The sequence below is a fragment of the Leishmania martiniquensis genome, chromosome 34 (genome assembly GCF_017916325.1).
Source record: "Leishmania martiniquensis isolate LSCM1 chromosome 34, whole genome shotgun sequence".
Taxonomy (NCBI): Eukaryota; Euglenozoa; class Kinetoplastea; order Trypanosomatida; family Trypanosomatidae; genus Leishmania; species Leishmania martiniquensis.
The window spans coordinates 615,055-627,655 of record NC_090169.1 but is presented as its reverse complement, the minus strand read 5'-3'; the positions used below and the strand labels follow the sequence as shown (position 1 = coordinate 627,655).

The 12,601-nt window shown below is 59.5% G+C and overlaps 3 protein-coding genes across 3 annotated transcripts; all 3 read left to right on the top strand.

Moving 5' to 3' along the window:
* Window positions 1–347: 347 nt before the first annotated feature.
* Window positions 348–4,265, top strand: LSCM1_02195 (uncharacterized protein; the record flags this gene model as incomplete). Its single annotated transcript, XM_067319781.1, has 1 exon — window positions 348–4,265. The coding sequence occupies one exon, from the start codon at window positions 348–350 to the stop codon at window positions 4,263–4,265; it is 3,918 nt and encodes a 1,305-aa protein (XP_067175156.1).
* A 488-nt stretch (window positions 4,266–4,753) lies between these two features.
* On the top strand, window positions 4,754–6,235 carry LSCM1_02194 (uncharacterized protein; the record flags this gene model as incomplete). The annotated part of the gene is made up of 1 exon (XM_067319780.1): window positions 4,754–6,235. One exon carries the CDS (start codon window positions 4,754–4,756, stop codon window positions 6,233–6,235), a length of 1,482 nt encoding a protein of 493 aa, XP_067175155.1.
* A 2,373-nt stretch (window positions 6,236–8,608) lies between these two features.
* Window positions 8,609–10,948, top strand: LSCM1_02193 (uncharacterized protein; the record flags this gene model as incomplete). Its single annotated transcript, XM_067319779.1, has 1 exon — window positions 8,609–10,948. The coding sequence occupies one exon, from the start codon at window positions 8,609–8,611 to the stop codon at window positions 10,946–10,948; it is 2,340 nt and encodes a 779-aa protein (XP_067175154.1).
* Window positions 10,949–12,601: the final 1,653 nt, after the last annotated feature.

Sequence of the window (12,601 nt, the reverse complement as noted above, 5' to 3'; positions counted from 1 at the left end):
CTCTCTTTTTTTCTTCCACTCTCGCACAGTGCTCTAGCACGTGTGTGTGCATGCGTGTATGTCGCAGGTTCACGGTTGCACTCCGCTTTGTGTCACGGTTCTCCCCTTGCCCTCTCCAAGTCACGGCCGTCCGCGCGCAGGCGTCTGTATGGAGGGCCTTACGCGCACATTCCGAGGCACAGAAGCGAAAGGGGGGAAAGGGGAAGGGCAGGCTCCTCTCCAGTGCATAGGTGAGGACCCGACGCGATACCCGAGGACTTTGCTAGGCAGCATACTGGCCCTCGCACTTCAACGAAAGAGGCATCTTTGCTCATACACGCGCTCACCGATAGAGGCCCGCGCATAGAATGAGCTCGCGTTTGGATAAGCCCGTCTTCACCTCCTTTACTGCAGGACCGCATAGCCCGCACCGAGGGGCGTCATCTGTGGTTTACAAGGCCGTGTGCACCGAAGCCGTCCGGGTCATTTTCTCCCTGCATGCCCTCTCCCAGCCAAGCGTGTCTGAAGTCGCAGATGCGCTGCGTCACTGTCGAGCCGTTGTGAGTGAGCCTTGGCACTCGCCTTCTCATGTCCTGGACCTCTTAGCGCCGCAGCATCGCCTGGGGGGCGCATCGCCCTTTCTGCCGGCTCATTCGCGTGACGTCGCGGACGTAGGATCGCATGTCCGGCAAAGTAGGGAAGTGATGCACGTGCTGTCCTCCACTGAAGCCCGCGAATGCATTGCGCACGCCTCCCTGTATGGGCTCCTCACGGCGGCCCATCTGTTGCGCTGCTCCACGTGGACGGCCGCTTCCCTCGCGCTGGGCCCCTGGGGTGAAACACAGTTATCTCTGCCGCTCGCGCGCGCGCGGGCCGCCGAAGAGTTGCGCACACGCGAGCCTGCATGGTGTGCTACAGTTCTCGTCCAGCTCACCGAGTGGCTGCTAATCTCAGGGAAGCCCCACTTTCCCTCCGCCCTGCTTTCTCGGGCGCTGAGCTTGGAAGAGGTCGAGCGCGCCGCCGTGGATGGTGGCAACGCTTCTTTGCGTAGTACGTCTCCTCCCGACGACAACGACGACGATGTTCGTGACATCTCAGTGTTCGTGACGCACCCGCGTGCGATCTTCGCCGCTGACCTGCTGCCGCTTTACTTTCCCCTCTTAGCGAATGAGACGGAGAAAGGCAGCCAAGTTTCCCCATCCTCGTCGTGGCCGCCCCCCTCTTCTTCCGTCGCCCATGAAAATGGATGTGCTCACCGATGGCTTATGGAGGACCTGCCTCGGTGGTGTGTGCGCGTTGCGTTGGAGGCGCAGGGAAGGGTTTGGCGCCGCACTTCTCTTCTACGACGCGCGCTGGAGCAGTGGCGGGCGCGACGCGGCCTTCGGGTGATAGCACGTCTCTCGCACGCAGCAGTGTCGTCTCCAGCGTCAGAGCCGCCCCTGTCGGCGCTGACCGCTGACTCTCTCAGCTCTGTGTCTTCTTCAGCAGTGTCGCCTTACAGTGGGACGCCACAAGCGGCCGAGAGGGCGCCGTCACTGCGTTCGAGGATCACGGATGCCTCTGAAGCAGTCGCACTCTTGCAGACGGTCACCACGCAGAGAGCGGCAGTCACGCCCCGCAGCAGCAAGGTCGATTGCCAGGATAGAAGTGAACCTCTGACATCGAGCTTCAGAGAGGTTCTGGCAGCGAACATCTCGACAATCGGGCTCGATACTGCGCCGCCTCCGCCGGCTCAGAGCCAGAGCTCGCAGCCTACAAACCTGCCGGCGGCAGTGGTGCTCGCGCCTGCCGACCACGTGGACGCTTACGCAAGTGCGTCAAAGGCACACTTACTCGACAGCGTCTTGCGCGGTGAGCGGAGGATTCGAGGTGCACCTGCGCCTCGCCCGAGTTTAGATGAAAACCCAAGCGGGGGGAGCAAGGCATATGACCCGCCGCAGCGTCAACAAGAGTGTTCTCCGCGCCAGGGACGTAGCGACGCGGAGGGCTCGGTCGTCGTCAGCGTTCCGTCCTCCACCCCTTCCTCGAAGAGCAGCCCCTCTTCAGAGAGAAGGCGCACTCACGCATCACCCCACCTGACCTCGAGCGCCGCGCTCGCCTTCGCCGGCCGAGAAGCGCATGAGGAAGAGCTTGCCCGCGCCATGATGCGGAGGCGTGAACGTGCCATCGTGCAAAAGGTGTTTATCCACTGGCGAGATCGCCGCCTATACGAGTCACTGGCAGCGCGCTTTATTCAGGCGCATCGGCGGGAGGTGGCGAGAGCGCGGTGCTGGGCTCAGTGGAAGCGTCGCCGAGCGGCCATCCTCCAGCGCAACAAAGAAATGCGCGACGTCGCGCGCTGCGACGTCTACACGGAGCAGAAGGCGCTCATGTACTTTCGAGCGCTGCTGCATCGTTGGAAGATGACTGCCCTGGCGCGCCACTTCTGCATCTCCACTCTGGGGCATCGCGTACTCCGTGCCTGGCAGTGCAACACGCGATTCGCACAAGCCCAGCGCACCATCCAGCAGCAGCTTATCGGAGATCGCCGAGTAAAGCGGTACGCCTGGACACGGTGGCGAGAGCGACTCCAGGAGTCCGTCGCCGATCGCTACCGCTCTCATAAGCACGGCGCCGCCACTCTGTTGCTGATGAGGGGCGCCTGTGTACGGCGGCAGGCGTACCGTGTCGCCAGGTCGCAGTTGAACGCCGTCATCCTCAGGCGCGTACTGCAGCGGTGGGCGCAGCAATGCATAGTCGCCGCACGGCTAAGGGACTTCATAAAATCAAGAATACCGCACCACACTCTGACGCGGCAGGCGTGGAGTACTTGGCGATCTCGATGGCTACAACAGCAGCTGCGGCAGTCGCACGAGCGCCGTCTTCGCGCGTTTCGCGTGACACATCTGGCTGGAGTCTGCTTCGCACGGTGGGTACAACGGTGGCGGCGCGAGACGCACATTCAAGCCTGCGTGGCGCGGCAGCAACACCGCTACCTACTCCGTACGGTGTTTTTGAAGTGGCATGAGCGCTGGCAAGTGTGCTTGATTGTTCGACAGGCGCAAGAGGAACTGGCATTGAAGGCCAGCGAGCAGCTTGAGGGGAGAAGAGTGCTGCGTGCTTGGCGCCGGAGAGCTGCTCGGCACGCCGCAGGGCGTCGTCGAGTTTGCGAAGCCCTCATGGACGCCAACGCCGAGAGTCTAGTGCGGCGCAGCAGACTTGCGCATACTTTTTACCACTGGCGCACTCGCAGCTTCTTACTGCAGCGGTACAACGTGGACCGGCGGCGTTGTCTTCCCGCCGCCGCCGCCCACGGCGCTGCGGTGGCGAGAAGCGTAATAACGCACCGTGACTGGTGGACCATCACAGGAACCACTGGAACGACATGCTATTTGGAAGCAGACAGAGATGACGACAGCGAGAGCCTCACCGGCTCCGCCGCTGTGGCCCCGCTACCGTTGACTCCGCGTGCTGCGGCATCTGCATCGGAGCCTCCACGACGCTTGCCGCAAGGTCGCGTCGACTATGCCCGTCGTGTGTCATCCGCACGTTCACTACAGAAATCTTCAGCTCGATGCAGCAACGCCACTGTCGTGCGCCAGAGTGCCCCCGTGGCGGTAGCAGCTCTTACCGAGCCAGAAAGCACAAGGCGTAATGGTAGGGCGAAAGAGGATCGTGCTGCCGCCCCCGCCGCATCACAGGGTGGCTCGCGAACTGCGCAATGTAGGAATCTTTCCGTTCCGCTGCGAAAGCACGCCCTTGCGCTGCAGCGGCAGCTTCTGGCGGTGAAACTAAAGCGCCCATCTCTCTTTGGCACGAACGCTAGTGTACGAGTACCTAGCACTGGCCGCCGACCGACGCCACCAGCTCGGCCTCTGCTCTTCGAGCATCAGTCCTTTCACACCCGAGCCGCGCGTAGAACGACGCGCCCGAGAAAGCCACCACCCGAGAGCACCGTCGACCAACACTGGGGCAGCTACCTGAGCGGCAGCGACGCAGGAATGGAAGCACCGTGGCGGTCGTGCACGGCGACTCCGCTCTTCAGCGCGCGGGAAGCTGTGCTTCCGCTGCCGTCGCCCTGCAGCGCCGCCCTCGTCGAGTCACCTCCTTCCTCCCCATCTCCGCCGGCGGGGCGGCCGCATAGCGGAGATGATCTGCGCGGCAGCGGTGCCTGCGCGGCACTCGGGTCGGGTTCGGCGCGTTCTATCCGCACCAACCGCCTCTTCGGCAAGATGGAGCAGCTGCTTCAGCGCATCCGCTCCATAGAGGACGGGTACCCTGCCACGGCTACCGCAGCCACGGAATGATGAGCCGCCGAGCTCATCTGTAGGCGCGAGTCCCCTTCCTCATCCACGCGGTCATTTTCGGCTCGCACCATAAAGTCGTGGAGATAGACCGTTCCTACTGAAGACGGCACGAGAACAGCGATGCAGAACAGCCTCTCTCTCACACACACACAAACAGCCACAACGGGTATATAGCTGCGCTGATGCCGTTGCTATCGCGCGGCGGTGAGCACCGAATCTGGCGTACAACGGCACTTAGGGCGTAAATACCTTACCCAATCTGGTGCCTGCCTCGAGGGGGGAGCTGCCGCCGGTACACCTCTACAGCCAACAAGCTCTCACGCGCGGCCTGCCACATCATGTGTTGTACCCGTACACCTTCTCCTCTACTTGCCCCCCTTCCGCTCTCTCTCTCTGGCATGAGCCGTTTCTGTTACTGCCGGTATTACTCTCCCATTCGCTCCTCTGGTAATGTAAATAATTTTATCTCTCGAAAGGGAACCAAAAGAATGTTCTCGCGAGGCGTCGATAACGCCGCTGAGGCAGCGCCGGCCGTCACCGAGGCAGGCGCACATCTCGGCCAAGTGAGCGTAGGTGGTGTGTCGTCGCCGCATATTGACCTTGCCGGGCTTCTGCCGGACGGTTGGGACAGCTCAAACAGCATCCTTGCGCGTACAGTCGGGCCGCTGCTCAGCAATCCGTACTTCAGCGCTGGTGCTGGGCTGTGGGTGCTCACGGTGGGTGGCGCCTTTGGCCGTCAAGCCTCGGTCATGCTTCAAGCCTTCATGCGCCGCAAGTTTGTGGTCTCGCTGGAAGTGTCGAACCGTGACAACGCCTACGAGTGGATGCTGCGCTGGCTGTCGAGCCAGAAAACGTTCAAAGTCCAGCAAATGTCGGTACTCACCCGGACCGCCTCCTTCGACTACTCCTCCAGCGACCGCATGCGAGCGGAGTGCCTCTTCAGCCCTTGCCCCAATCAACGACACTACTTTTTTTACGAGGGCCGCCCGCTGACACTGACGCGACGGCGCCGCGACAACGTCAGCCCGGGCTACAGCGATGACATTTTCGAAACCCTGGAGTTTACCACCATCGGCACGAGTGCCGCGGTGCTGCAGAACATCGTGAAGGAGGCGCAGCAGTTTGCCGAGCTAGAGGATAGCGATCATACGGTGGTGTACATGAATGGCGGGAGCAGTTGGACGCGTCAGCCCCGGCCGCGCTCGCGGCGCGCCATTGAGTCCGTTGTGCTGCAGCATGGCATGTCGGAGTTCATACTCGGAGATGTCAAGAAGTTTCTCAACTCGAGCTCCTTCTACAAACAGCTGGGGGTGCCGTACCGTCGCGGGTATCTTCTTCACGGCCCTCCCGGGTGCGGCAAAACAAGCTTTGTCATGGCGCTGGCCGGTGAGCTGCGCCTTTCTATCTCCCTCCTTAACCTGTCGAACCGCAACCTCAACGATGAGTCGTTGACGTCGCTGTTGAACGAGGCGCGCGTCGACACAATCGTGCTGCTGGAAGATATCGACCGCGCCTTCAGCAATGAGTGCAACGTTACTATGAGCGGCCTCCTCAACGCGCTCGACGGCGTTGGTGCCCAGGAAGGTCGTTTGGTTTTCATGACGACGAACCACGTGGAACTGCTCGATGCGGCGCTGATTCGACCTGGCCGAGCGGATGTCAAGGTCGAGATCGGGTTCCTAGATGTCGATCAGTCGCAGCGTATGTTCCGCAAGTTTTTCCCTAATGCAACGGAGGCCATGGTGGAGGCGTTCGGTCGACAATTTCCGCCGCATGTCATTAGTGCGGCGCAGCTGCAGTCGCACCTCTTCTTCCACCGAGACGACGCCGTCGCAGCGACCACGACGCTACCCGCATTTGTTGAGAGCAGTCGCGCCTTTGACGTAAGCATGGAGCAGAGGCGGAGCAGAAAGGCGATGCTGCGGCAACCCCTCCCCCGTGCACCACTCCTCGGCTTTGACACGAAGTAACTCCGTGCCATTTGCAGCCGTGTGCCTCTCCTTGCTCCTCTGTGAGTCCTTCTCTGGCCTGCACTTATCCCCTCCCGGCAGCTCGGCCTGCCCGTTTTTCTTCTTGTGGGTTTGTGTTCTTTGGTCGTTGTCTTTGAGTAGCTGTCCACCGCCTCTCTCTTGTAGCCTTTGAGCTCCTCCCCTCTCCTCCGCCCCACACATACACGGGCAAGCATCTCATCCAGGCGTAAAGTCACAGGTTGGACGCTGTCGCGCTTTCTGTGTCTGTGTTTTTGTGTGTGTGGATACTCGTTTAAATCCTTGGAGGCTTTCTGCGCCGTTCGCGAAGCTGCGAGCCTGCGCGTTTATTTTTGGCTGTTACCCTTTGCAGGGCAGTCGACTTGTGAATGCGTATGCGTGCGCGGCCCTCTTCACAGCACTGAATGTTCCTTCCGTTTGCGCCCTCGTTGCTTGAAGCCCGTTTCCCTGCCAAACGCGCCGTTGGCGTTGCTATCAGTGGGTATGTGTCTGTGTCTGCGGGGGGGGTATGTGTCTTGCACTTTACTCCGGCTACGCGGTGCCTATGCGGTAGAATCTCTGACTCCCTCAACGGGGTGCAAGCAGCTTTCGCAGGCGTACAAGGTAGTGCGCGCTTCACGGCGCTGATGGCCCCTAAAGGAAAGTACATAAGAGGTAAGCGGCGACGCTTCAGTGGCGTCCCCGCACTTGCTTCGCACGGAACATCCTCTTGAACCGGTGCCAAAGGTACCGCACACGCTACGGCGAAGCGACACAGACAGGCAACTAGCAACATAGGGCGCGAAGCAATGGCAACTCTATGAAGAGCTGGTGCTTGACGCCTGCCTTCTCCCAGTTTTTCCTGTCCTCTTTTTTAGCCTGTCACTCCACGTCTTCTCTTCCCCTTTCGTTTCGAGCCTCACACGCGTTCTTTGCGAAACGCTCTCGCACCGTTTTGCGCATGCATATAAACACGTATACACGCACTGCACCATCCCAACGTCAGCGCCCCATTATTTCATAGAGTTGACGAGCATAAGTACTTGTGGTAGTTGAACAACAGGCTTCCACGTCGGTCGCGTTCTTTGACTCTCTCTCTTTCTCCGCCTAGGCAAGGCGACGCACTCGCCTCTTTCTCTGCGTGCGGGCACATAAAAGAATACAGCCGCGTTACAGCTCACGTTTCGCTGCCGACTGCCGCCGCTATCTCATTTTTTTCCTTTGCGCTCCTCCTCCTCCTCTTTCTCCCTTCGCTCTACTCCGTGCCCGCGCCTTCGCCCATCAATACAGCCCTTCCCCGTCCTTCCTTGGCGGCAACAAGTCTCCCCCCTCTCTTTCCCGCACGTGACCATCAGGTCCGACGCTCCTCATTTTTGCACTCTTTACTACGAAACCGCCCACCGACGGCGACTACTACTGCTGCTGCTGCTTTTTCGTGTGTTTGCTTTCTCTTTCGTGCACTGCGCCCCTTTCCGCATCACCCCTGCGGTCCAAAAACGGGCACCCGCCTTGACCTCGCGAGTCTCCCTTTCTCTGCTCGACTGTGTCTGTTGTCGCTGCTCTCCCCTTTTCAAGCGCCCTCCGTGTAAACGGGCGTCAGCATTTTGTGTGTGTGGGAGAGGGGGAGTAAGGGAGGGGGGAGGGGGTGCATTTTCAGCGCGTGCGTGCATGCTATACAGCGGCTGCGTTGCTCTTCCCTTGTGACCCTTTGCCGTCTTAGCCCTGCCCGTTTTTCTCTCTTTCTCGCTCGCTCCGCCCTTCTCTTGCATATACATAGACCTTTCATACAAGCATTTTTTTAGCCTACCCCTTCTTGTCCCGCTGCCACCGTATCTCTTCGCAACCAGGCGACGTACTTTTTTTTTCGTTTAGTGGCGCTGGGGCGTTACCTTTTTCCGCTGTCCACTGCGCATACAAATCGGCTCTGTTTGTCTCTGTCTCTCAGTTTGTGTGTGTGTGTGTGTGCGTTTCCGTTCCCATTTCTGTGTCGCATTCATTTTTTTCTCTTTACGTTTGCCTCCCTCTCCTTCCCTCTCCATTTTTCTTTTCATTTGCGCGTTGCCCTTTTTTTTTTCGAGCCTTCAGTGTGTTTCCCCTTTCTCCCTCTCATTTTCGTTTTGCCGAGGGCGATCGCGCCGCTGCGCCAACGTCCACTCCCCTCTCCTCTTCCCATTCCCCTTTCTTTCTTCGAAATTCGACGCTCGTTGGGTGTTGTCGCTGTCTTTGGTGTGTGTGTGTGTATGTGTGTGTGTGTTATTATACATGCTCTGTAGACTGATCCAGTCCACTGTCGTCTTTGGTCACGTTTTCCTTCACGGAAGCCCCATTAGTTGCTTGTTTTCTCGCCTCCCGCAGCACCGTCGCTGGCACGCGCCCATGCGCTCCGTTATCTGCCACCGCGCAGCTGTTGGTGTCGGTGCCTCTCCTGTCGCGCCGTCGCGCCACTTTTCATCTTTCCATAGACTCGCACACGCCCACGCTCTGGGGTGGGGCTCGCTGTTGATATCCCGGGGCTTCCCTATAGAACACAGTGGTCGCCGTGGATACAGCACGACGCCTGTTCTCCTCAAGCAACATCAGCCTACCAACACTGGCGCCTCTGCGGCATCGTCGCGCGCGAGCGGCCAGACAAGTCGCAAGCAAACACGCCAGAAGGCAGCAGCAGACTATGGCGCTGCTGGAGCTGTTGTGGAGCCTGAGCTAGACACTCTTCCGGGGGCATCGTCCCTGCCGCTCGCCGCTTCGTCGCCGCAGGCGGTCGTGGCGGCTGAAGCCAGCACGGCATCGTCAGTGCCGCGTCACATCTCAGGAGAAAACGCTGCGGGCAGGCCCAAGGCGGCCAAGCGAGGGCGTAGAAAGCAGGAGGCGGCTGCCGCCAATGCAGCCCGTTGCGGCAGTGCATCATCGACCAGCCCGGACTTCTCCCCCTCCACTTCATCGCCACGGAAGCGTTCTGGCGCTGCTGCAACTACCCTACCGCCACTCGAGCCGCCGGCATCGCCTCTCGTCGCTGGTGAAGAGGGTATTGTGGTGGCCGCCTCGTCGCCGCGCGGGAAGAGGCGGGGGAAGCGTCGATCGGCTGTCTCATCCTTGTCCCCGAGCGCCGAGGGCGATGTTTCGGGCAGCTCGGGGCCCAACGCTTCTGCCGCCGCCAAAGCTTCGGACGCCACCGCACTAGCGCCGTCTTTGGCCGGCTCAGCGCACCCGGTCTACTACACGCACAACATGGTGGATACAACTCCTCGCACAGAGGAGCAGCGCGTTGCGGAGCGGTGCAGCATCACGAAGCTAATCATGGTCTCCGGATCTGTGTCCTTTCTCTTCACGACTCTTCCGCGTAGCGAAGGGCCACTGAAGATGTACGTGAAGGACCTCAACCGTGCACAGGCGCCGACGCACAACTCAGCCAGAGCACTTGGCGATGATGTCAGCCAAGCGCAGCATCATGCTGTGGCGAGCACAGAGGTAGAAAGGGGCCGCAGTGGCGATGCAACTGCCGGCACGCGCATACTTCCTGCCCTTTCAGAAAAGCAGTTTCTTGAGCTACGGCAGCGTCTCTGCGCGGAGCAGCTCGCAACCAACACTGTCTTCATCCATGTGCGTGAAATGGAGCAACTCGTGCCGCCGCTGCACCTTCAGCTGCCTCCCGAAACCAACTCCGACAAGAACGAAAGCGTCGACGCAATATCTGCGTCGTCGAGAGAAACGGCGGCACGCACTCCGCGCGAAGGCAAGACGCACGGTCGTCGCGGGCGGCGTCGAGGCGGTGCTCGCCCCGCGAACTCGTCTGCGGCCTCCGCTGCACCTCCAGCGCCACCCGCCTCGCCATTACCAGTGCTTTCTCCTGTAGAGCGTCTTCACGCTTTACAGGCATGGAAGAAAGAGGCGGCGCGCCGCGCCGAGGAGACGCAAGCCCGCTACCTTATCCCTGCCCATTACCACGCTATCACACGGGTGCGTTTCCACGATCCCCACCAGACGGACTTGACGGTGGCGATGGGCAGTGGGTGGTGCAAGAGCATCAGCTCAGTTCTGCGCGCCATTGTGCGCAGCATGCCGCACGACAAGCGCGGTGCCGATTCGGACGGCTTAGACAGCGATGGCAACGCCAAGTGGTTCACCGCCGAGGGAGAGGAGGACGACGGCGATAGCGCAGTACCGCCTTTCCCAATGCCGGACCCCTCCATGTACAGCAGTGAGGTGGTCACGCAAGCCGCTGAAGATGCACCGGTGCCGGAGCAGGCTGGATTCCTCGCTTCTCCCTACACAGTAAAGCCGCTGCTGACCGTGTGCGCGAGCTGCCTGCCGCGTCGCGAGGCTTGGATCGGTACGTGCGCACCTGGCCCGTCAGCCGCAGCCGCCTGTAGCACCGAGGCAAGCTGGAGCCCCTACTCGGTGAGGGCGGTACCAACGGTGCCGCGCTACTCGACTCGCATCACAATCATGCTCGAACACAATGATATGGATCCCTCTGACCTTGTCTCCCTCGCAGAGATCAGCACGACGCGCAAGTCTTCCTCGCCCTCTGGAACACAGCTGCACCCGCCTTACGATCCGCAGGAAGACGTTTCGATTCGCGGTGGGGGCGTGGACGCAACAGGGCTGAAGGCGGACGCCTTGAGGGGCAGCACTTTGCCATCGGATGGAAAAGATCGCCCCGTCCCCAAGAAGCCGCTGCATCTGTATTGCCTCGTGCAGGATGCCGGCGAGTACTGACGCGCATGCGGCTGCTCAAGGTGAGGTCTGATGCGAGCCCATGAAAAAGTCGCGGGGCTTCTCGGCAGATGCAACGCAGAGCCATCGCGCCGCCTATTTCCTCGCCTACGACGCAGCGGTAGCGGTCGTGTCCCTCTCGGACCTGCCCAGCGCGTACTTCTCTGCGACGCATATGCGCATGCATAGATGTACTAGAGTGTACCCTTAAGCTTTCAAAAGGAAATGGCGCATGCCATAGAAGGCGCACATCTTTTTGTTTCTTTGTTGTGGTGGTTTTTTTCTTTTTTGCGATCTGCCACGTCCTAAAGATCCGGCACGGTAGGCAACGACAGTGGATGTGAGGTGTGTGCGTGCGAGTTAACCCTTTATCTGCTAATGACTCTCCCCCCCCACTTCTTTTCTCTGCTTATCCGGCGGACTCGATGCGCCGCCGACCTCATACAGGTGGTTAGCCGTGAGGAGCAGAAATTCTCTGTCTCTATTTCCCTGTGTTTGTCTGCGCATATCACAGCTGACGGTCGTGGACATCTCCATCTTCGTTAGCAAATATACGAAACACAGCACGAACGCCAGTCGCATTGGCCCAACGCCACCACCATTTTTTGTGTGCCCGTCACGGGTTGCTCTTTACTGCTCCCCGTGTGACTGTCTTTGGTGTGGTCACGAATGCGCACGAGGCCGGCGAGGCGGTGGCGTGTATGTGTGCGTATGCTCATTGGGTCTTTGTCTGTGCTGCTCTTCGCATGGTCAAGGGTGGCGACATCTCGTACGAATCTGAGTGGTAGAAATGTCGTTCGGCCCCCTCTGTCTATCTGTCTGTCTCTCTCTCTCTGTCTGCCACTCTTTCCCATTAGCAGTGCCTTCTCCTTTTACTTCACGTTTCTCCTTTGGCTGCCGTTGTGGTGGGTGGGTGTCTCTGTGCGTGTCCCGTGTGTATGTCTGCGTGCGTTTTTTGTCTGCTGGCTCGATCCATTGAGCTGAAGTTGTCAGTTGCGTTGTCTCTCTCTCTCTGTATTTCTTTTTCTTTCTCACTGTCAGCGGTGCTCCCTGTCTATCATGCTCAACGACACTCGCATCTTTTTTTTTGTATGTATGTGTTGGCTTCGCTCCTCATCTACCTTTTTTTTCGGCGATAACTGTCAGACCCTCGTGTGCCTTGTACATGTGTACGTCTGTACGTGTTTCATGTGCGCCGCGCTGTGGTTCTCTGTTGCAATGCTTCTCCTTTAGTGTCCGTTGTAACCCTCTCTCTCTTTCCCTCTCTCCCGCCCCCCTTTCCGGTGCCCCTTCATGCTTTCTTTCGCCTTTACACTTTGGATAGCTTTTACTTGTAGGCCGTTCATCCGGGTGGACACACGCACACATACACACACAGACACACACACAGGATCGCATTCCGTGGCGAGCGTTCATCATATTCTTCTTTTTTTGCTGTTGCCGCGCCGCTTGGTCATTGTGTAGCTGTTACTGTTGTGGTTCGTGTATGCGTGTGTGTATGCGTACGCTTATGTGTGCGCGTATGTGTCTCTCTCGCTAGCTGCCTTTCCCGCATAGCTGGCCGCGGATGGCCTCTGGTGAGTGTCAAATTGATCTTGGTGTTTGAAACGGAGTGGCTGGCCCTTCCTACTCGTCGTAGACCTCCCTCTCCCAAAC